Source organism: Corythoichthys intestinalis, chromosome 15, assembly GCF_030265065.1.
Source record: "Corythoichthys intestinalis isolate RoL2023-P3 chromosome 15, ASM3026506v1, whole genome shotgun sequence".
Taxonomy (NCBI): domain Eukaryota; kingdom Metazoa; phylum Chordata; class Actinopteri; order Syngnathiformes; family Syngnathidae; genus Corythoichthys; species Corythoichthys intestinalis.
Window position 1 is genome coordinate 10,508,058 of NC_080409.1, and position 22,538 is coordinate 10,530,595.

At 43.9% G+C, this 22,538-nt stretch overlaps 1 protein-coding gene across 1 annotated transcript; it reads left to right on the forward strand.

Moving 5' to 3' along the window:
- Positions 1-203: 203 nt before the first annotated feature.
- Positions 204-1,821, forward strand: LOC130931571 (coxsackievirus and adenovirus receptor homolog). The gene is made up of 2 exons (XM_057860483.1): positions 204-325; positions 823-1,821. The coding sequence occupies exon 2, from the start codon at positions 830-832 to the stop codon at positions 1,682-1,684; it is 855 nt and encodes a 284-aa protein (XP_057716466.1). The 5' UTR covers positions 204-325; positions 823-829; the 3' UTR covers positions 1,685-1,821.
- The last annotated feature ends 20,717 nt before the right edge of the window (positions 1,822-22,538 follow it).

The window sequence follows — 22,538 nt, forward strand, 5'->3', positions numbered from 1 at the left end:
GCACAGTATCGACATGCATCAGTGCACTGCTCCCAACGTGCCGAACCCCACTCTCGATGCCCCGTCAACCCACCATACTTTAGCTATTTGTTTACTGTATGTGCTTGCGTACACGAAGCGTATTTTGCCGCCTGTCATGGCGGCGGAGGCGCGTTGCGAATAGCGTGACGTCACAAAAAAGGGTTCCTTTGAACTCTTTGATCCTTTGATCCTCTCGTCCATATATAAGGTATGTTTTTACGCTATGAATTAGTACACCAAATGCCAAAGAAGCAGACAAGTGTTGCTGTCGTTGGTGTGCATCTTCCTTCCTAAAGATAAGCAGGTAAGAAATCCAAACTTTTTTCTTGAGAAACATTAGTGTTGTCTATTGATCATGTTTCCACTTGAGCTAAATAGTGCAGTCTTCCGTTATATACTATATATATATTAACTTGATTGTCTAACCATTGCTGACTTTTACATTTGTAATAATGCAAAAAAAACAAACAAACAAACAAACAAACAAAAAAAAAAACATGATATCGATGTCAGTGTTTTCCCCCCCCATTATTAGCTTTTTTTTTTACACTTGTAATGGAAAAAATAATTGCTGATGTCAATTGTATGTTTTCATTTAAAGTGTAAACATTAGTGTTTGAAAACATTTAAACTTAAAATTAGGCAAAATACATGTAACTGATGTCGGTCTTCTGTTTTCCATTAGTTTTTACACTTGTGATGAAAATATAATTGCTGATGTCAAGTCTATGTTTTAGTGATAGAAAAACAATGAAAAAAACATGTTATTGATTCCAGTATCTTTTTGTTTTTTCTTGCCAGTGTATACATGGTGATAATGTGGCACCTCCTTTGGCCTTCTGTCCTCCTGGGATTGTTTTTCAACATTTGTCCAGCATGCCCCCTGGAAATTCAGAAGGAAAAGAACCACTACTACGTCGCCAGGGGGTCAAGTATCCAGCTACCCTGTGCGTACACTCAGACCGTGGACTCTCAGCAGGACACGAAGATCTTGTGGAGTATCGTGTCTGCAGATGGATACGAGCAGCCCATCATTTGGTTTACAGGCGGCCGCTTGTATTCTGATTTGTACAAACCAATGGAGGGGAGGGTCAACTTCACATCAGCGGATCCCCAAAATGGAGACGCGTCTATCAAAATCCAAGATGTACGTCTGTCAGACATGAAGATGTACCGCTGTATGGTAAAGAAGTTACCTGAACTGGAACTGAAGACCTTAGAGCTGACGGTCATGGAGGCACCAAGTCAGCCTCTGTGCAGCGTGGATAAAGAAGACAACAGTATGACGCTCAAATGCAGATCAATGCACGGCACCCCACCTTTGCATTACATCTGGTCCAAGACCAGCGGAAATAAGGTCTTGCCTATTCAGGCCACTGTGGACCCCACAGGAGCCACCTTGCATTGGAACATCACCGAGCGGGAGTGTGGAAGCTATCGCTGCACAGTGGAAAGTATGGTGGCCACCAAACACTGTGACCTTCACCTCAACTGTTCGCTGCCCCATGACAGCAATGTGGGCAGTCCACTATTACTGACAACCACGGCAGTCGTTGCTATCGTTGTCGCTGTCACCACGCTCTTCATTTTTGCAGTTGTCCTTGCTGTACTCCTCTACCGCAAAGGAAAAGAGCAATCCAAGGACATTAATATCGCAATGTAATTATATGTTGTTAATTTGTTAATGCTATTGATATGTGATTGTTATTGATATCACAAGATAGCAGTGATATCACAATTGTTGAGATTGTTTGTTATGTTAAATCTTTTCCCACAATGGCATTTTGATTTGAATCTCGCTTTACTCATCTGTTGAATTTATTAAACAAGTTTGATGTTATAACCAGTATGTCAGATGTCTTTTTTTATACACTTGTAAAAGTTGAAATTGACAGAATACTGAAACGCATTTTGTAAAGTAAAACATCACCAACTTCATGCTAACACCTAATGGATAACTGATTTTTATCTTGACTGATGTTGAGTTGCTGCAAATACATAAGGAAAATAAAACTAGCTAGCAGTAGATATTCTCCTTCAAATAATGAATACTTACAGACAAACGCTGTAGTAAACCATAAAGACAGGTGACACAACACTACTTCAAAGCTTATATTCCTCCTAATGTGTGAAAAATTAGTTGTAACAATAAAATTAAATCTCGACTTTCATCATGGGTGCGCCACACTACCCCTAAGAGGCCAGACTCCAACACAGCAGCAAAACTAGTTCTTTTTTTTAATTGTTTTGTATTGCTATTATTAAACATTATTTTTGATCAAATTTATTGAAAACCTGAGGCAACACTCACTGACATGACAAAAAATGGGTCAGCCATTTTTGATAGTTAACTATGGCAAAAACAGCTAGAAAGAACATACCCATTTACCTGGTGTATTTATCATTTCTTATTGAGGGAATTTATTACGGCCCGAGCACTAAGCGTGCAAAGGCCCATTGTTTTGCAAAGGATTATTATTATTATTATTATTTTTATTTTTATTTTTTTCTGGGCAAATGAAATTTGGAGGCCTGAACATGCACGAAAAGTCACCAAAATTTGCACATACATGCGGCTTCGCGTAAATTTAGATAATCTTGCGTCGTTACGAAAAAATGTAAAAAAAATGGCTCAGTGGCGCCCCCTTCACCCTTAAAATTTTCAAAAAGGCCTCTCCTCTCAGGTTTTAAACGTAGAGCGATGAAATTTGGGGAGTAGATACCTTATGCCTAACTGCTCAAAAAAGCCTCCTGCACCCATATTCCAAATCCAACAGGAAATCGGGTATTTTGGATCAAATGTGAAATTTTATCGATTTACATTTGAGACCTTGTCGCTGAAGGAAATAGTTGGATCGTCTTCAAAATTGGTCAGACTATTCAGGAGACATATGAGATCTTAAGTTTTCAAAATGGTGAGTTTTCATTCAATCATTCATTCTGGGCGTGGTCCCAAAGTCGGCAATTTTTGGGCAAAACACTAAATTCAGAAAATGATTAAAAACTCTGTGATTTAACGTTCAATCTTTTTCATTTCTAGCATGTGTATGAGATATCCCAGCCTGAACACGACTGCATTGAAATATTACCCATTAGGCCTGGCGCCCCCTAGTGGGAACAGGAAATGGCCTTTTTTACAAGACAGGCTCCTCCTCCAAGGGAAAAAAATCTATTGACCTCAAACCTGTTTCAGGGGAGCCTCAAGACATGTGTTCAGGTGCCTGATGAAAAATATTGAGGTTTCGTTGAAGCGGAGAGGTCCATACCGGAAGTGAAAATGACCGTCAACAATTTGTCTCGCCAAAAACTTTGAACAGTCATAACTCAGCAGATATACAACATATCTGTGCCAAACTTCCCGTGTTTGTTGAGAGTCATACCCTGAAGGGTCTTGTCGGGGTCATTTGCATCAACTCTACAGTGCCAACTAGTGGCGACAGAAAGAAGTTTTAAAAAAGGCCTCTCTTATTGGGTTTTTTGAACGTGGAGCGATGAAATTTGGGGAGTAGATACCTTATGCCTAACTGCTCCAAAAAGCCTCTTGCATCCATATTCCAAATCCAACAGGAAATCGGGTATTTTTTAAAATTGGCCTATAACATTAGGGTCTGTCAGCGTAGAGCGATGAAATTTGGGGGGTCTATACCTTGTCCAAAACCTCTCCAAAAAAGCATTTACACCCATATTCCAAACCCAACAGGAAATCGGTTATTTTGGATCGAATATTAAATTTTTATCCATTTACAGGGTGCACATTTGAGACCTTTTCGCCGAGGGAGTTGGATCATCTTCAAAATTGGTGAGACTGTTCAGGAGAGATATGAGATCTTAAGTTTTTAAAATGGTGTGTTTTCATTCACGGGTATGACCTGGGCGTGGTGACAAAGTCGGCCATTTTTTCGGCAAAATGACAAATTCAGTAAATGACTAATTGTTCCTTGACACAACGTTCAATCTTTTTCATATCTGGCATGTATGTGCGGTATCCCACCCTTAACACGAGTGCATTGAAATATTAGTCATTAGGCCTAGCGCCCCCTAGTGAGGACAGGAAATGCCTTTTTTTACGAGACAGGTTCCTCCTCCAAGGGAAAAAAATCTGTTGACCTCAAACCTGCATCAGGGGAGCCTTAAGACCTGTCTTCAGGTGCCTGATGAAAAATATTGAGGTTTCGTTGAGGCGGAGGGGTCCAAACAGGAAAGTGAAAATAACCGTCAACAATTTGTCACGCAAAAAACTTTGAACAGTCATAACTCAGCAGATATACAACATATCTGCGCCAAACTTCCCGTGCTTGTTGAGAGTCATACCCTGAAGGGTCTTGTAGGGGTCATTTGCATCAACTCTACAGTGCCAACTAGTGGCGACAGAAAGGAGTTTTAAAAAAGGCCTTTCCTATTGGGTTTTTTCAACGTAGAGCAATGAAATTTGGGGAGTCCATACCTTATGCAAAACTGTTCCAAAAAGTCTCTTGCACCCATTATCCAAACCCAACAGAAAATCGGGTATTTTGGATCGAATGTGAAATTTTTATCCATTTGTTGTATAGTTTACATTTGGAGGCCTGAACATGCACGAAAACTCACCAAATTTTGCACATACATGCGGCTTTGCGTGGATTTCGATAATCTTGCAACGTTACAAAAAAATGTAATGAAATGGCTCAGTGGCGCCCCCTTGAATTTTTCAAAAAGGCGTTTCCTATTAGTTTTTTTTAACGTAGAACAATGAAATTTGGGGAGTCAATACCTTGTGCAAAACTGCTCCAAAAAGTCTCTTGAACCCATATTCCAAACCCAACAGGAAATCGGGTATTTTGGATCGAATGTGAAATTTTTATCAATTAACAGGGTGCACATTTGAGACCTTGTCACAGAAGGAGTTGGTTGGATCATATTCAAAATTAGTGAGACTATTCAGGAGACATAGGAGATCTAAAATTTTCAAAATGGTGCGTTTTCATTCATGGGTCTGACCTGGGCGTGGTGCCAAAGTCGGCCATTTTTTCGGCAAAATGACAAATTTAGTAAATGAGTAATAGCTCCTTGACACAACGTTCAATCTTTTTCATATCTGGCATGTATGTGCCGGCAGACCCGGCTGCAGAAATAAATTACAGGGGGGGGCATTCCTTTTTTCGGGGGGGGCACACTTCTTCAACGTAAATTTAGCCTGAACAGTGGCGTTTTTACCCGTTATATTTTCTGATGACGGTGTCAGTCAGTGAAACTGCAGGAGGTGGCAGAGCTATCAGTTCATGTTGACTTTCGGCCGCGTCATTGTCATGGCTTGAGTTCGGTTTTGGTTTCTTGAAAAAAACACATGTCCATTTCAATTTGAATTAGCAACGGAGGAGCCGTTCAATCGCCATTTCTGTAACCGAAGCAATCCCTATCCAATCACAGTACCCAATGGCCGGCTACTCGGCCCGCCCCCCCTTATCTGTGATTGGCTAGAAATTGCCTTCATTCGCTGCTCAGATTGGTTGAATTAATGGCTAGAGATCAAGATAGGATGAATAAAGCAGTGTTTTTCAACCTTTTCTGAGTCACGGGACGTTTTTACGTTGGAAAAAATCTCGCGGCACACCACACCAAAATTTTCCAAAATTACTTTCTGTACAGTATATCTAATTATTTAAAATAATTTCTCAGTATTTATACTTACTCAGTGTGAAACTTGAGCCTGTTAAGATGAACACAAAGCCAAAAAACTGGCAGGAATATTCTTCAACAGCTCTCAGTGCCTCGCTGTTTTTATTTTTAATTTTTTTTTTTTTTTTTGCAGTTAGGCTTGAAAAACTTGACGGGGACTTGAGCAATGTCTTTAAGCACATCAGGGCTGGTCATCTCGCTGACAATGGCTTTGCAGGCCAATAGTATTAACGTCTCTGCCACAGTTTGGGACTTTTTGGATTTAGCAACAAAGTAACTGGCTTTCAGGGCTTTCTTATTTACCTTTGTAGTTTTTCTCAAAAAAAGTTGCCCATTTATCTGTTTTCACGAAGGCGAACAAAATAGTTCTGAAGCGACAGGCGTTCATTTGGAGACGACGTTTAAACTTGTATGGCGCCATGGCGCTAGATATCTGCTAGTGTCGCGTTCAAGAACTGCTCGGATTTCTAGCCATCATCCACCTTGCGGTCCTCGACAATGTGTTGGAATAAAACACAGAGGGAGGATTGACGGTCGTCATATATGGATAAAATGGAAAGGACACTTTTGCGTATATCGACACTTGACTAGTCAAAGGATGAACAGTAGACGTGCTGGGGTCCACATTGTTGCGGAGAGCAAGGTGGCTGATGGCTAGAAATCCGAGCAGTTCTTAAAAGCATCACGAGATATGCCTCGCTCATTTGCACACAACCGAGAACTTTTTGCCTACTCCTTCCTTCCTACTGCAACTTTGCTCGACGATGTTAAAAAAAAGCGACATTGGATAATTTCTCGCGACACACCTGACGATCTCTCACGGCGGCGGCACAATCGGTTGAAAAACACTGGAATAGAGGGCTCGTCCTATCCGTGTGGGTGTTTTTGAGGAACATTAAAAAAAAAGAATTACACAGTACAGTTTAATCGAGCTAGGGCGGGCACAGCAGTCTCTCAGGGCGGGCACGGCCCCCTAATGCCCGCCCATGCCGCCGGGTCTGTGTGCTGGATCCCACCCTTAACACGACTGCATTGAAATATTACCGATTAGGCCTAGCGCCCCCTAGTGGGAACAGGAAATGCCTTTTTTTACAAAACAGGCTCCTCCTCCAAGGAAAAAAATATATTCACCTGAAACCTGCATCGGGGGAGCCATAAGACATGTGTTCAGGTGCCTAATGAAAAATACTGAGGTTTGGTTGAAGCAGAAGGGTCCAACAGGGTCCAAGGGTGAACATGACTGAAGCCATTTCGTCTCACCAGTTTTGAACAGTCATAACTTGGAAGATCTACAACATATGTGCGCCAAACATCTCATGCTTGTTGAGTCATACTCTAAAGGGTCCTGTAGGGGTCATTTGCATCAACCCTACAGCGCCAACTAGTGGCAATAGAAAGTCACTCATTTTTCCAATACATGTCCAGTTCTTTTCAGGTTGGTCATTGTAGTTTCAAGACCTTTTGAAATACTTCTTTTACGGCCCATGTCCACATGTCTCTGTCTGTTGCCGTGACGACCCTTTGTTCGCCATTGAAAGGATTTTTTTTTTCAGAGACTCAGGCAGCTTACAGAGCCACAGAATTTGGCACAGTTAGAAGATTAATTTTGGTTTTGAATAAAGGCTTGGTTGCATAGCTCAGTAGTGGCTCCTTTTTTGTAGTACTCTCTCCAATAGGGGTTTTCATCTCTTAGGTGTGTGAATGTAAAGAGGCAACTTTTGAGCATGTTAGGTTCTAATGAGATGATTAGAGAGGTGGATCTGCCACCACCCTGACCTGTACACTGTCCGAGTTGCGTGACGTCCGAATTGCGCTAGATTGCGAGGGCCCGTTCAGTCCTGCTTGCAGGCCTAGTATTCATATTGTTTTGTAATCACCCTGTGTGTAAATGGTGATTAAAAAACAATGTGCCAAAACCACTGCGGTATATTAAAAAAATAAAAAATAAATAACTAGCAGGAGTATTGTATATAAGTTCAAGTTTATATTTATGCTTTACAAGTGCTCAGAGTGAACACCACCAGTGGCACGGACAACATCAAGCCGACATGACTTTTAATTACTTACTTGTTGAATAGACTTATAATTCTTATTATAAATCATATTAAATAATTAATTAATTGATTAACAATTAGTAATTCAGTCTATTTCAATGATTGTCAAATAAATTAATAATGATAATAATAATAAATACATTTTGGCACATTTTCCCCCCTCGTTTATTATGACAAAGCAGCGAACAGGAAGGAGCTATGGGGAACAGAAGAAAAGAAACACAAGAGAAGAAAGAAAAGAAACACAAACTACAACAAGAAATACATTGAACGTCGACACTAATTACTAATATGTTGGTGCTATCATCAGCTAGATGTATTTCCGGTTGACACCATGTGGGGGGTCTGTTGACCAGCGAAAGAGGGCGATGGGGGTGGGGGAGTCTATAAGTTAAGTGATTGAAAGGGGTGGAGCGTACACAAATCAGCTCTGTGATCTAGAACCCAGTAATCGTGTGAATCCCTTGTGAGTGTAAGCCCGTTGGCGACCGACCCTACGCAGCCCAATCACCAATCCCGGCACCGGGACCCTGACCCGAGCGTGCCCCATCACATCCAGCCGTATGCGAGCCCCACCAGGCGCGAGACAGCCACGCAGACGAGTGGAGACGCCGCGCGGGCGCCAACCCAGGGCCACGGGCCCCACCCAGCCAGCCCGAGGGGGGGGGGGTGTTTCAGCACAGCCCATCCCTCCTCCCGCAGCCCAGAAAAGGAGCCCCCCCCCCTCCCCCGGGATCCAGGGTGGTCCCCAGGGGCACCCGCGCACCCATCAACCGGCCTTCAGGGATGGCAAGAGGGGACGCGCCCACCCCCGTCCACCCACCTGGCCCACGAGCCACAGCCGCAGCCCCCCAACCGGCACGGCACACTATGGGACCCCCAGCGGCCCACAAAGCCCAGGGCAGAGCAGGTTCCCCCGCCGGAGCAGGCAACACCCCGCCGATACACCAGTGCCCAGCCAGCGACCTGCGACGGAGCACAGGGCGGATACCCAGTCAGAGAAGAGAGCGGAAGGCGGAGGCAGGAGAACGCTTAAGACAGTGGTCTCAAACCGGTCCTCAAAGGGCCGCAGGGGGTACTGGATTTCATTCCAACCAAACGAGACAAATACCTTTTCACCAATCTGGTTTCGTACAAGTGTAATCAGTTGATTGCAATCAGGTGCTGCTTATGTTAGTAGAAACCTCATTGGTTGAACTGTTTGTGCTGGATCTGTTGGAACAAAAACCAGGACCCACAGCGGCCCTTTGTGGAGTCGGTTTGAGACCGCTGGCTTAAGAGCTACCACGGGGTGACGCAAGATCGGAGCCCCGACCTCCACCCACGCCCGGCAGCCCAGGCAGAAGGGAGGCCCACCCCAGGAGCCATGCTATAGGGAAAAAGTGTGGGACATTGGCACATTTTTTTAATCACCCTGTATAGACAAGTTTCCTGAGCGAAATATGTGCGGAGTCATCTTGGACAATGTCTGCCTCGAACGTTCAGTTGCAGTTGAAGTTAGCTGTGTGTTGATGACGTTAAAACTGCGAAATCAAGCCAGAGGAACCCACAGAATCTTCAAAAAATGGATTCAGCACAACCTAGATGAGACGTAGATGAGATTGGATGATTGTTCTTATCACTTCGTTGATCATTCGTGGACAAAATTATAACAACCTGTCAGCCTGTGTTGACGTGAGGTATAGATTGATACGCCGGCCACTTGGTGACCAAAAGGAGTTGCAATGACAAATTATATTACATTTTCCAAATGCAGAAGGGCTGACAAGGATTTTGTTGTTACAAGGAAATACTACAAGGTATGTACACATCATATAAACAAAAATAGTATTTCATTCTTTTTTATTGCCGACATTGATCGCAATAAAACATTTGGACAACATGATTCCATTTCTTTTTTTATTTAAAACAATTGGTGCGTGTGCAAAACAGGTCAATGAATCACAATTTATAAAATTATTAGAAAAATATTAACGAAGGTTGAGCATACGAGAATGTGTTATCAGACAGCAGAGCTCAGTAGCCCTTCCAAACTTTGACCCAGCATTATGGAGACCCTCAGCGGGCTCCAGATGGGCTTTCTCCCGCTGTCCTTGGTAATTCCAGCTCCAATAGCGCATCTTAAAGTTGCTGCAGTTAAAAAGCTCGTAGTTGGATCTCGGGATTGAGCTGGCGGTCTCCCATCCCGAGCCTCTTGGCCACCCCGGGTAGAAAGCACATAGTCTTAATAAACTGTATGTCCATCAACGTACGTGTTGTAAGGCACATCAACTTGTCATCCCTTGCCTAACAGCGTTTTCCACCTGTAAACAAACGAGCAAAAAAATTGTAACTCTTGCATTTATGCATTGTGCCATGCTGCACGTACTGATTAGCAACAGGCTAGCATCAGATACAGTAGTTGTAGTAAATAATATTAAAGATCATCATAATTACAATCATCATCGTAATAACAATATTGAAGGCAACAAGTCGTTTCATGTGCAAGATTTAGCTTTAGTATTTTTTGAGCACCAGACACATGAAAATGCAGGGATAGGAAGAACATACCTTCCATAACACAGCGGCAACATGGCTACAAAAACACCCGGCCTTTGTGGTGGCACGAGCTTGGTTCCACATTTGCCTTCATGAAAATGTTGTCCTCCCTTGTTGTGATGATGGCAGATGGATGCGGTATTTCAAAATGGTCTATTTTAAGGGATTTTGATGAGTAATGTTACTCCAGCTTCGTTTTTTTGGATAGAGAAATTCTAAAACGGAAGTTGCGATCAGACTCGCGGAAGCAAAGCGGAAGCACCTCTGAAACTTGACTATATTTATGATCAAATTAAATGGCACTCATCTATGAAATGTCACGTGGTCATATGAATAAATTTGATTTCGAAAGCAAATCCTCAAGGGACTCATCTCTCTGCATCCTTCAAGTTTAAAACTGACGTCAGGCCATCTCTGATTTGTCTCATGTTTGACAATGCCATTCATTGGCTGTTTGAACACCAGATTACATGCATCACTAAGGGAACCGGACTGCATTTGTCAACATTCTCCAATCCTGTTATGCAATCTTCTGCGTTTTCAAACTTCAAAACACGTAGAAAAACACACACAAACACACGCTAGAGGGCAGACTGGCCCAACTGGAGACTTTCTATGATTAACCCTTTAACACCTAAGCCGATTTTGGCCGAATTTGCATGCATTTGATGTTGCCTTTATATTTCAAAGAAAAAATTGTTTACAATGGCCAAATTGGGTCCCTTTTTTCAGGACACCTTGAACTTCATGTCTAAACTGTTGTTTTCTTCACTGACCAATTATAATCCACATTTTGGACCCAAAAAGACAAAAAAATCCCCAAATCTTTTTTCAAAATTTGTAATGCTGGCGTCCCATTGACAACCAAACATGCTCGACCAACCGTTTTGAAGCTTGATAATATTTATTCAACTTGTTAGGATAAACATTCAATAGAAAAAAATAAGATTGAATAGTTTTATGTTTGACAATTCAACACAAACAGCAGGTATGGTCAAAGGCGTTTTTGGCCTTTACACATACTATGGTCAAAACAGTCTATATAGGGTGCAAAATAGTGAGAAAAAAATTTATGTATATCATCTAACACAAAAAGGGTTAGGAAGATAACTCTTTGTGAAGTTAGGTGTTGTACCCATCACTGTTATGAACGGCAAGCCGTTGATGTGGATCCCAAAAACAGACAAGGAGATCAGGTAGAGCTAATGTTTGTATTTAATAAGTACAACAAAGGGAGCACGCCAAAAATGCAAGTAGAACAGAGAGCACGCCAATAAACGCGGATATAATAAAATACAACAAAGGGAGCACGCCAATAAACGCGGATATAATAAAATACAACAAAGGGAGCACGCGAAAAATGCGAGTTTAACAAAGTACAACTAAGAGAGCACGCTAGAATGCATGAATATAACACAGTACAAGAGTCTGACTACAAAGCCCAAAAGACCACTAAAGTAAAGATGACCAAACCAGAATACGACCGTAGAACGTCGGGAAACTCGAAGGATGACGATGAACACACAGACGGTAAGCAAGGCAAATAGCAAGCAATAGTCAGACACTTGCAGATGGTGACAAGCTTCCTTAAATACTGAGCTTTCCTAATCAAGCACAGGTGTGTCGCATTACCCCGCCAATCTGGCTCAATCAGGTGCTGCATAAAGGAAAGAAAAAGAACTGAGACACACACAAATATGACAATCACCTTATCAAAAGTATATACGTACATGCAATCAAGCTTCTCGCACACACATCTACATAAAAATCGAAAAGATTATAGTGAAGAAAAAATATATATAACATTGAAAAAAAGTATTTTAAAAAATATTGTCAAGTAGTTCCATTCAAATTTTTCAGGCATGCCACCCAATAAAGTTTTTTTTTCTTTCTTTTTTTTCTGCGCACTCAATAAAGCTTCTTGAACAGGTCACGGAGCTGCGTCACACACAACGTCACACAGCCTACTCTTTCGCCATTTGCGCTCTACTGTCAATTCTACTCACCGAGACGCCGATTCATCAGAGGAAAACAACGACAAATACGACTCATCTTCTTCCTTGAGTTAATGAAATAATGCATTAGCTTGTGCTAAATGTAGTTTTAGATCGATTCTGCACGTTTCAAAGTCGCTCGCTCAAACCAACCGGTGTTGTGCATTTTTCGGCACGACACCGGCCGCTGCTTGCTTCGCATGCCTCCCTTTAAATAGTTGGCGCCTCACTCGGAAATTTATTAAAAATGATCACATTCGGTTCGTCCTTCCTGACATCACAACAACTCTTGGGATAAGTAGTCTTTTGTGCTGCTTTCGCTTTTGAAAAAGGACAAGAAGTGATGGAAATATGGAGATGGATACATGGTCCATGCAGCGTTTTAATGCATATTTATGAGTGCAATAAAACTATAAAACTCAAATGACATTATCTCCCGTTTTTCTTGGCCGATTGACTTCAAATAAAAACTGGTGTGGACATCAACTTCCGCACTTTCAAACGAGACCAACCAGCAGCACGTGGGTGATGTAATTACAGCGTGACGAAGCTTCAAAGATGATACGCGTAAACGCGTCGCTGCCGACACGTTCGGTGTTAAAGGGTTAATATTATAAAACCCAGTGGCCATTGGATACATCGATACCAATCTACAAGCAAGATGCTTCCTGGATAAAAGTAGTGACACTTTACTAAATTTGGGTTGTTAAAATAGCAAAATTAGGTCTAAGTGACAATTGGCTATAGTTTTTTAAAAATACATTATCTGGCTGAAATTTTAAAATCCTAGCAATTTAAGAAATGTATTGCATAAATCCTGGTGTTTTGGAAGTGGACAAAATGCAATAATGTAGACACATATTGTGTTTACTAATCCATGACACCACAGCAAATAAAAATTAACCATTTTTATCTCTGAAGCAGATATTTTCCAAAATTTTGTAGACCAGTGTAATTACTTCTGTAACACTGTAACTACAGCAACGTGATAACAAAAGATTTGACTATACTCACAAAGAAATCATTATAGATTTGCATATTTCATTTGTTTAGACACCTGTTTACTTCATGCATTGTAGTGTACATGCTCATGAGAAAATGTTTCATTAGTTGAGGTAGATGAACAATTGTATTTTGGGGTAATGGGGGTTTGAAGATAAAACAATGTAACAAACTAATCAGGTGCATGACACCTTTCAGGAAGTCACCAAATCTCATGAAACAGTGCAGTGGTATTGCCAGGGTCTCTTGGGGCTCCAAGCAAGACATCCCTCAAGCCCAAATCATGAGAGATTCTTAATTTCTTGAATAAAAAATTGACATGGAAAATTAAAATCAAACTGTCTTCAATACAAGTACATAAACAAAATCACTTGGCACTTGGAAAAAAAAATAGAGTTAATCTTTTCCACTGTATTTGCTTGAATCCTACAAGGCCCACTGACGCAATGATATCACTTTTTATTTCATTCAAAAATTCCAAACACAAAAAAGTACAATAATAGGGGGAAAAGTGCACTAATAATTGCCCTGTTGACAAAATGATAACCTCGTTACTTTTGTGATTCAAATAAGGATGAACAATAGTGGATTCTGAAAATTTTAAGCTATATCTCATTCATTTTTTAAAATCAAATTTTCATTACATAATGTTTATGACATGTACGTCATGTACTTGACCTTTGACCTAATTAGGCACAAGCCTCGACCTCTCACCAATCAAAATAAAGATTCACAAATAGGTCCACATTTTTGGTGTTAAATTACCTTCTTTGACAGTCATATTGTATTCCTGAAAAATAATGGCATATTACCTAACCTATGCCGTTACAATGACTGACATTTGACCAATAAAATGACCTACTTTTAGAACACACACACACCTGATACAAATATTTTGCTTCTGACAACATTAAGGAACGAGCCAATTTTCTGCTTAAAAATACCCATATTTTAAGTCAAATCTAAATAACATTAAAATATGAAAGAAATATCGCACATGCCATTTAGGTGCAATTTCCTACCATTTAGATAAATTAAAGCTGTCAGAAGAACAATGAATTTCAAAACCATAACCATAGACACAGTATGCCGGTTAGCTGATACATCTAGGCCTGGCATTATAAGGCATCATCATAGCAACTTCATATTTCATATACAAATAATATAAAACAAACAACAATCTATCAGGTAAAAATCACATTTACAGTGCCCTCCATAATTATTGGCACCCCTGGTTAAGATGTGTTTTTCAGCTTCTAATAATTTTTTAAAAATTCAAATAATATGAGCCCCACAGCATCACTGACCCACCCCCATACTTCACAGTGGGTATGAGGTGCTTTTCAGCATGCGAATCTTTTGTGGCACACTAGACCCACTTAGAGTGTTTGGTTTCAAAAAGCTCAATCTTGGTCTCATCTGTTCAAAGCACACAGTCCCAGTTGAAGCCTGGTACGGTGTGCTTTGGTCAGATGAGACAAACACTCTAAGTGGGTCTGGCGTGCCACGAAAGATGCGCATGCTGAAAAGCACCTCATACCCACTGTGAAGTATGGGGGTGGGTCAGTGATGCTGTGGGTCTGTTTCGCTTCCAAAGGCCCTGGGAACCTTGTTAGGGTGCATAGCATCATGAATGCTTTGAAATACCAGGACATTTTAAATCAAAATCTGTTGCCCTCTGCCCGAAAGCTGAAGATGGGTCGTCACTGGGTCTTTCAGCAAGACAATGACCCTAAACATATGGCCAAATCTACACAGAAATGGTTCACCAGACACAAAATCAAGCTCCTCCCATGGCCATCTCAGTCCCCAGACCTTGTTTTGTTGGCAAAAGTGGGTTGTACAAAGTATTAACACCAGGAGTTCTAATAATTGTGACACACATTATTTGATGTCAAATAATTATTTCTTTATGTGGGATTTTTTCCCCCACTGAATAAATGCACTTGTATTGAAGGTTGGATTTTTCTCTTTTTTTCCATTAAGGTCCCATATTATTTGAATAAAAAATATATATATTAGAAGCTAAAAAACACATCTTAACCAGGGGTGCCAATAATTATGGAGGGCACTGTATATATAATTTGACATCATTCATTATCACTTTAAAAAGTCCACATTGTTCAAATAAAGAATAAGTGACCTTAGCTAACCTCATTGTTCTTGAAATTAGCATTGGTAGATCTGCCATGTAGGCTATTCATCTTCAAAACAAGACCCTGACCTTGAATAGCTTACCACACGAATGCTATGTTTAGACCGTGACATCGCATTGTAAAGCAGAAGTGGGACATTATAGACACGCCCCTCGCATACAAACCATTATATTTCTGCTAGTTTTCTCTGGTAATCTTTCAAAAATCAACATGCCGATCAAACACTGCTACTATGGAACTTGTAGAAACAACATTACGACCGTCCACATATGAAAGATGTTTTTTTTCATACGTTTCCTAAAACCAAAGACTCAAAGGAAAAAATGTGAACAATGGATCAGCTTGTGAGGACGTCCGAAAGACCAGTTTACTGCCAGCAAAGTGAAGTCATTCACCTTCATATGCAGTAAAAATTTTGTTGGGGGTCATGGTCCTACAAATGACAATTGCCTGCCACAGCGTCCCCTGAAGAGTTAAGCCATTTTGATATTTTTACTTATTTTTTAGCTTGACGTTTTGCCGTGCTGCTTCTGTCTGACAATGAATGACTTGAAAAAAATTAGTAGTATCTGACTTCCACCGTTGTTACCTTTTCTGTTGTAAAGAAACAACTTTAGTAAGGGGGAAGAGTAAATAAATTAATAGAATTAAGATTTGTTTTTAATGAAAAAATAATAAATAAATAGAATTAATTTTTGTTTTTAATGAAAAAATAAAAGTGTTCGTTCGCTGTCACTGTAGCATTTGCGATCGCTACACAAAGCAAACAATAAATATTACCTCCAAGAACGGTGCGGGATGTAAGACAACCAGAGGATATAATATATAAGAAAGACAGGGCATATGGGAATTAAAGGATAGTTTGTTGAAACAGGAGAACGTCATTGTCAGTGGCGTAAGGAAAAAGGTGTGGATCAGCTCGGCTCTTTTTCAGCCCTCGACACTCTAGCTATCTCCTTAACTCAACATTTGTATGTCCTTGCACATCTTTACCAGTTAGTTTGGCACCCGGGACATCATTTTCGGACAGAATTGGTAGGTTTAGCTCCGTAAACATCTCCTTTGTACACTATTGCCATTCATTTTCTACTGGGGACAAACGGGAACTTGTCCCCCCTTAGCAACACTTGCTAACATCATGAATATTAATGAGCGGAATTGACTTACAGCGTGCAGTATGCTATTTGGAGCAGAGCCGTATAAAGACAGTCGCGACACTCTTTGATGTCGCCGCAGGTGATCACATGGTTCCTGTAGGGTGTGGGTAGTTCCAAGCACAAGCAGCGCTGTAGTGGTTTTCAATGGAACTGACAGCAGTAATTGCGACATTTATGGGGTAATGGATAAAATCGCGTATCTAAGTAGTAGTTTGATTTTGTCATTGCATTATAACACATATTTAAATTCTAGTTTTACATTTGGAGGGGTAAGGCGACAACTGATAACTATGTAAACTGTTACGCAGAAGTGGACTTTCCCATGTGGAGTGAAAGTTCCATGTTTGTGTTAGCATTTGCACGAAAAATCGACTTTTACATTGAGATGCAAGATGATTTAGGTTTTTCTTTTTTCACAACAAGAATACTGTTTTTCCAGAGAATGTCTAGATTTCCTTGCTTCACCTAACTGTGGTAATAATATATTAAAGATAACACCATGTATAACATAGTTTGTTCCCAAGTTTTAAATGGCACATCCTAGTTTGTTTCGTCGCATTGACATATAAAAACTTTTGTTTCCCTAAAAGTTTAAGGTCGTGACTTTTAAATTCTATTTTCCACTTTTCTTTACTTTTGTACTTTTTAATGCTTCTATATATGTGTGTACATTTTCCTTTTTATTACATAGACTTAGTTTGACCTGAAACACAAAGAGATCATGTTTAACAAATATTTCCCGCTTAACTCAAATTTCGAATATAGTCTCTAATTTTAGCAAAACCAAACCTGTACCTTTTTAGAGGCATTTTCATTTAGTTTGGACCCAAGCAACACAAATAAAATGATTTCAAGACAGGAACAAAATTATTTTCTGTAAATGGTGTAATGTATAACAAGAACAACTTATTACCCTTTGATAAAGAAAAACATTTTTTATTGAACAATTGTTGAAATTGGTTACATGGTTCATTGTTTACACCTAACATTTTATAGATCAGTGGCCTGTGATGGTTGGTTGTGCAGCATGGTTCAGCTTTCCCCAAAGACCAAGAGCAGCAGAAAAAAATGGATGGCAATGGTCAGCCGTCAAAACATGAAATAAAAGGCTTTTAAAATATTGTAATAGCCCCGAATGAGGGAACAGAAGGAGAGGAATGAATGATGGATTCCTTCACTTTATTGTGGCAACAATAGAAAAAAAAACACAAATAACTGCGAACTGCTGCAACATGCGTCCAACACTCTCGCTCGCGCCGTACTACAACTCCCCCTACTTCCCGCTACGTCACCACTCGGCAGTCCCATGGCCCCTTCACGGCCCGCAGAAAGTTACGGACATTACACTGCCCCCCCCTTACAAAGCCCCTCGCCCCGAGGGGTCAACAACAAAATCCTCAAACCGCAGCGGTCTTCTTATTTGCCGCTGTGGCCGGCCTTGCACAGCAGCTTGTCCATCGCCGAGTGGCACTAGCGGTGGAACAGGAACAACAGGGGTGTCCACAGAACTTAGAACCTCAACACGTTCCTGAGCCGCTGGAGCATTAAGTCCCATCTCGAAATGAGGAATACCGTTGCCCCTGTATGGTGCTAAACGATCGCGATGCAGGACGACTCTCCTGCCTCTAGGAGGAATCGCGACCCTGTAAACGACCTCCCCAACCCGTTCTAGCACCCTACAAGGTCCATCCCAGTGACTGTCCAATTTTGGGCAACGTCCTTTCTTCCTCTTAGGCGCATAAATCCACACCAGTTCTCCAGATTGGAAGTCACGTCCCTTGCCCCGCACATCATAATTCCTTTTTTGCCTCATACCAGCCTTCTCCAGCTGGTCTCGTGCAAACTCGTGCGCCGCCTCCAACCGGTCTTGAAGCTTTCGGGCGTACTCCAGTCCCGGGGGGTCCCCCAGGCTGTCGGGTGGTCTGCCAAACGCCAACTCTGCAGGGGTCCGGATCTCCCGGCCTAGCATCAGCAGTGCAGGGGTGCAGTTCGTGGAATTCTGCACCGCTGATCGGTAGGCCATCAAAACCAGCGGAATATGACGATCCCAGTCACGCTGGTGGTTGGCGGTGAGGATGGCAAGCTGCTGCTGCATGGTGCGGTTGAATCTTTCAACTAATCCATCGCTCTGAGGATGCAAAGGTGTGGTCCGTGTCTTTTGCATGTTCAGTCGTTCGCACAAGGAAGCAAAAACCTTGGACTCAAAATTTCTGCCCTGGTCACTGTGCAAAGTGTCTGCAGCCCCAAACCGACTGAACATTCCCTCCAGCAGAGCATCCGCCACCGTCTCTGCCTCCTGATCTGGCAACGCATAAGCCTCCGGCCATTTTGTAAAGTAGTCCATGGCACACAGCACATACTTATTTCCTCTCTCAGTCACAGGAAAGGGCCCCATAACATCCACAGCCACTCGCTCCATAGGCGCCCCCACCCCTTGCTGCTGAAGAGGCGCATGTGACTGATTCAAGGGTCCTTTGAATGCCGCACATTCATCACAACGCCGACAGAAGTCCTCCACGTCCCGTCGATGCTGCCCCCAGTAGAATCCTTGACGCAATCGCCGCAGAGTCTTGGTGTTTCCAAAGTGTCCGGAACCAGTGCCCCCATGACATGCACCCAGCACTGCATCTCTGAGGGATCTGGGCACTACGACCTGCCACCTTTCCTCTCCAGTAGCTGGCTCTTTCTAAGCACGCTGTAGCACACCGTCCATCAAGCGTAACACAGCAAACTTGCTCCAAAGTCCCTTCGTGCCTGCAGACAGACCCACCACACACTCCCACGGAGGCCGACCACCGCGCAGAACCCACTCACGCACCGGTTTGAGTTCCCCGTCCATTTCCTGCTTGGCCGCCCACTCAGCAACATCCACAGACTCTAATGTGCAGCATGACGGCCCCTCAGCCCCGCCGCTATCTCGTAAGTCCATCTCTCGCGCGTCCCGCCTGTCGCAGTAACTGCAGCCGTCCACAGCACATGGCCTCCTGGAGAGCGCATCAGCGTTGCCATGTTTTGCCCCGGCCCGATGAACCACGCTGAAATTACTGGAGCTCCTCCAGCCAACGCGCCACCTGTCCTTCAGGTTCTCGGAAGGACATCAGCCACTGTAGTGCAGCGTGGTCTGTCCTGATGGTGAAAGGCACGCCACACAGGTAGTACCGGAAGTGTTTAACGGCCAAGACGACTGCCAATAGCTCACGCCTCGTCACACAATAGCGCCTCTCGCTCTTGTTGAATATGCGGCTGAAATAAGCCACCACTCTTTCACCGTCAGGACCAGCCTGTGACAGGACAGCTCCCATGCCCACATTGCTCGCGTCTGTGTCCAGCATGAATGGCAGGGCAGGATCTGGCAACGTGAGGACAGGGGCATTGGTGAGCGCCCTCTTGAGGTTGGAAAACGCCGCCTGACAGTCTTTTGTCCAAACGAACTGTTGATTGTTCTGGAGGAGGCGAAACAAGGGCGCCCCAATGCATGAAAACCCCCTCACGAACCTCCGGTAATAAGATGACAGTCCCAAAAAACTTTTGAGCTGCGTCTGGTCTTTTGGAACTGGCCAGTCTCTTATTGTGCAAATTTTCTCCTCCAGTGTGCTGATGCCCCTGTAATCCACCTTATGCCCCAGGAATTCTACCTCACGCCGCAGGAAGTGGCATTTCTCCGGGTGGAGTTTCAGTCCAGCCGCCGCAATTCGTCCCAACACCAGTCTCAGGGAATCCAACGCGGCCTGGAAAGACTTGCCATGGACGAGGACATCATCCAGGTAGACCAAGCACTCCTGCCTGGGGATGTCCACCAGCACGGAGTCCATCAAGCGCTCGAACGTCCCTGGCGCGTTACACAGGCCAAAACTCATGACCTTGAACTGCCAGTGTCCTCTGGTGGTGCAGAACGCAGTCTTTGGTCTTGACTCAGGCGTGAGGGGAACTTGCCAGTATCCACTGCGCAGGTCAAGCGATGAGAACCACGCAGAGCCCAACACTAGGTCTAGCGTCTCATCAACCCGCGGAAGGGGGTAACAGTCCTTCCGCGTCACTTTATTCAGGGGCCTGTAGTCCACACAGAACCGTGGCCTGGACCCTGTTTTTCTAGGGACCATGACCACGCCAGACGCCCAGGGACTGTCAGAGGGCTCTATGATCCCTGCCTCCAGCATGGCACGGACCTCCTTGTCCGCCGCTTCCTGCAGGGCCATGGGTAGACGCCGTGGCCGCACCTTGACCGGTTCCGCATCTCCGGTATCAATGTGATGCTCCACTAGGTGCGTCAGGCCCACCTCGTTCTCACCGAGGGCAAAAATGTCCTTAAAGTCCCACAGTACTTGCCATAACTGCCCCGGTTGCTCACCATCCAGGCCGGTGCAGTTGGCCTCCCAGATGGAGCGGATCGCCTCCCTCCGTTCCTCCTGCTGCTGTGGTGGTGAAATTTCCACTTCCCCCGCAGGGTTGAGCTCTTCAGGGCGAGCGGACTCTGCCCGTATCACAAACGACTGAGCCATTGCTGTGTTGATGGATACTACAGCAGTGGCCCGTTGTGAAGGAGCAATCAGCTTTACATGCTGACCACTAGGCAGGATGAGCGCCCCTGCCCCAAGGTCTACCACACATTTTGTAGTCTTTAAGAAGTCCCGCCCTATGATGCAGGTGTCACTCACATCAGCCATCCAAGCTTGAAAAGTCACTGACAGATTCCCGAGAACAAACACAAATGTCCCCTTCCCTTTCATCTGAGCCGTTTCGCCGGTCACAGTTCTCAGCTTCTTGATGGTGGTTTCCAGCACAGTTCCTATTGGGACAACATCCGGCCTCACAATTGTGGCAGACGACCCAGAGTCCACCAGGGCACTGCAGGAAATGTTCCCGATCAGCACTGGAACATGGCAGGGGTCACCAACCTCTGTCCAACCCACCGTGGCAACAGCTCCATCATGCTCTCGAGCTCTTCCATCCACGGTGTCCACCACGGGGGGCTGCTGGTCCCGGGAAATGGCAGAGGGGGCCCGCGTTGTCTGGGTTACGCGGACCCCTTCCCGTTTCCCTGCTGGTCCATCCTCTTTGGGCACCGTCTCATCAGATGCCCGGGTTGTCCACAGCCCCAGCAGATGGCAGGGCGTCGGTTGGTCTCGTCCACACGCTGATCAATGTGGGTTTTCAAAGCACACACCATCTCCTCCAGCCATGGTGGTCTTTGCTCCCCTCCCCCTGACAGTGCCGTGACTGAGACTTGATGGACTGATGACTGTGGCGACCCCTTGGCTGCAATCTCCCTTTCCATCGCGAGTGCAAGCGCCACGCCCAAGTCCGCGGGGTGTTCGAGTTGCACATGAATGCGAAGTTCATCTGGCCTGAGAGCCTGGACAAATTGATCGCGTATCAGTTCATCTTGGACCTTATCTGGCATCCCAGCATACGCCCGTCGGCCCAGGCTCTCGATCTCGTGGGCGAGGCAACGCAGCGGCTCATTTGACTGCCACACACGATGTTTAAACTCACAGCGGATAGAGTCTCTCACATTAAAGTCTCCAAAACGCCTTTGCAGAGCGCCAACTAGCGTTTTGTAGTTGAGTCTCTCTCCTTGGCTCAGTAGCAATAGGCAAGATGCAGCATCATCAGTTAGTGATAAGGCCAAATGCAAAGCCCTAACACTCTCCGACCAGCCCATTGTATCAGCCAGCAGTTCAAACTGTGCTTTAAATGCCTCCCAGCTTCCTTTGCCGTTGAACTTCAGCGACTTCGCGGCCGCCCACGTCAGCTCATGGGCGCCGCCATGTTTGTTGACATCCGCGGAGCCAGACCCCGCCTCCTCATGACGCCGCTCCGTCATGGCGCGCCCGCTCTCTTTTTGGCGCGAAACGTTGCAGCCATAGCGAACACGCTCGTCACCGTCCATCGCCGGCATGTCAATCAAACAGTCCTTTGCTTCACTTTTCACCTTCGCACGAGCGCCGGAGCCGCCAAACA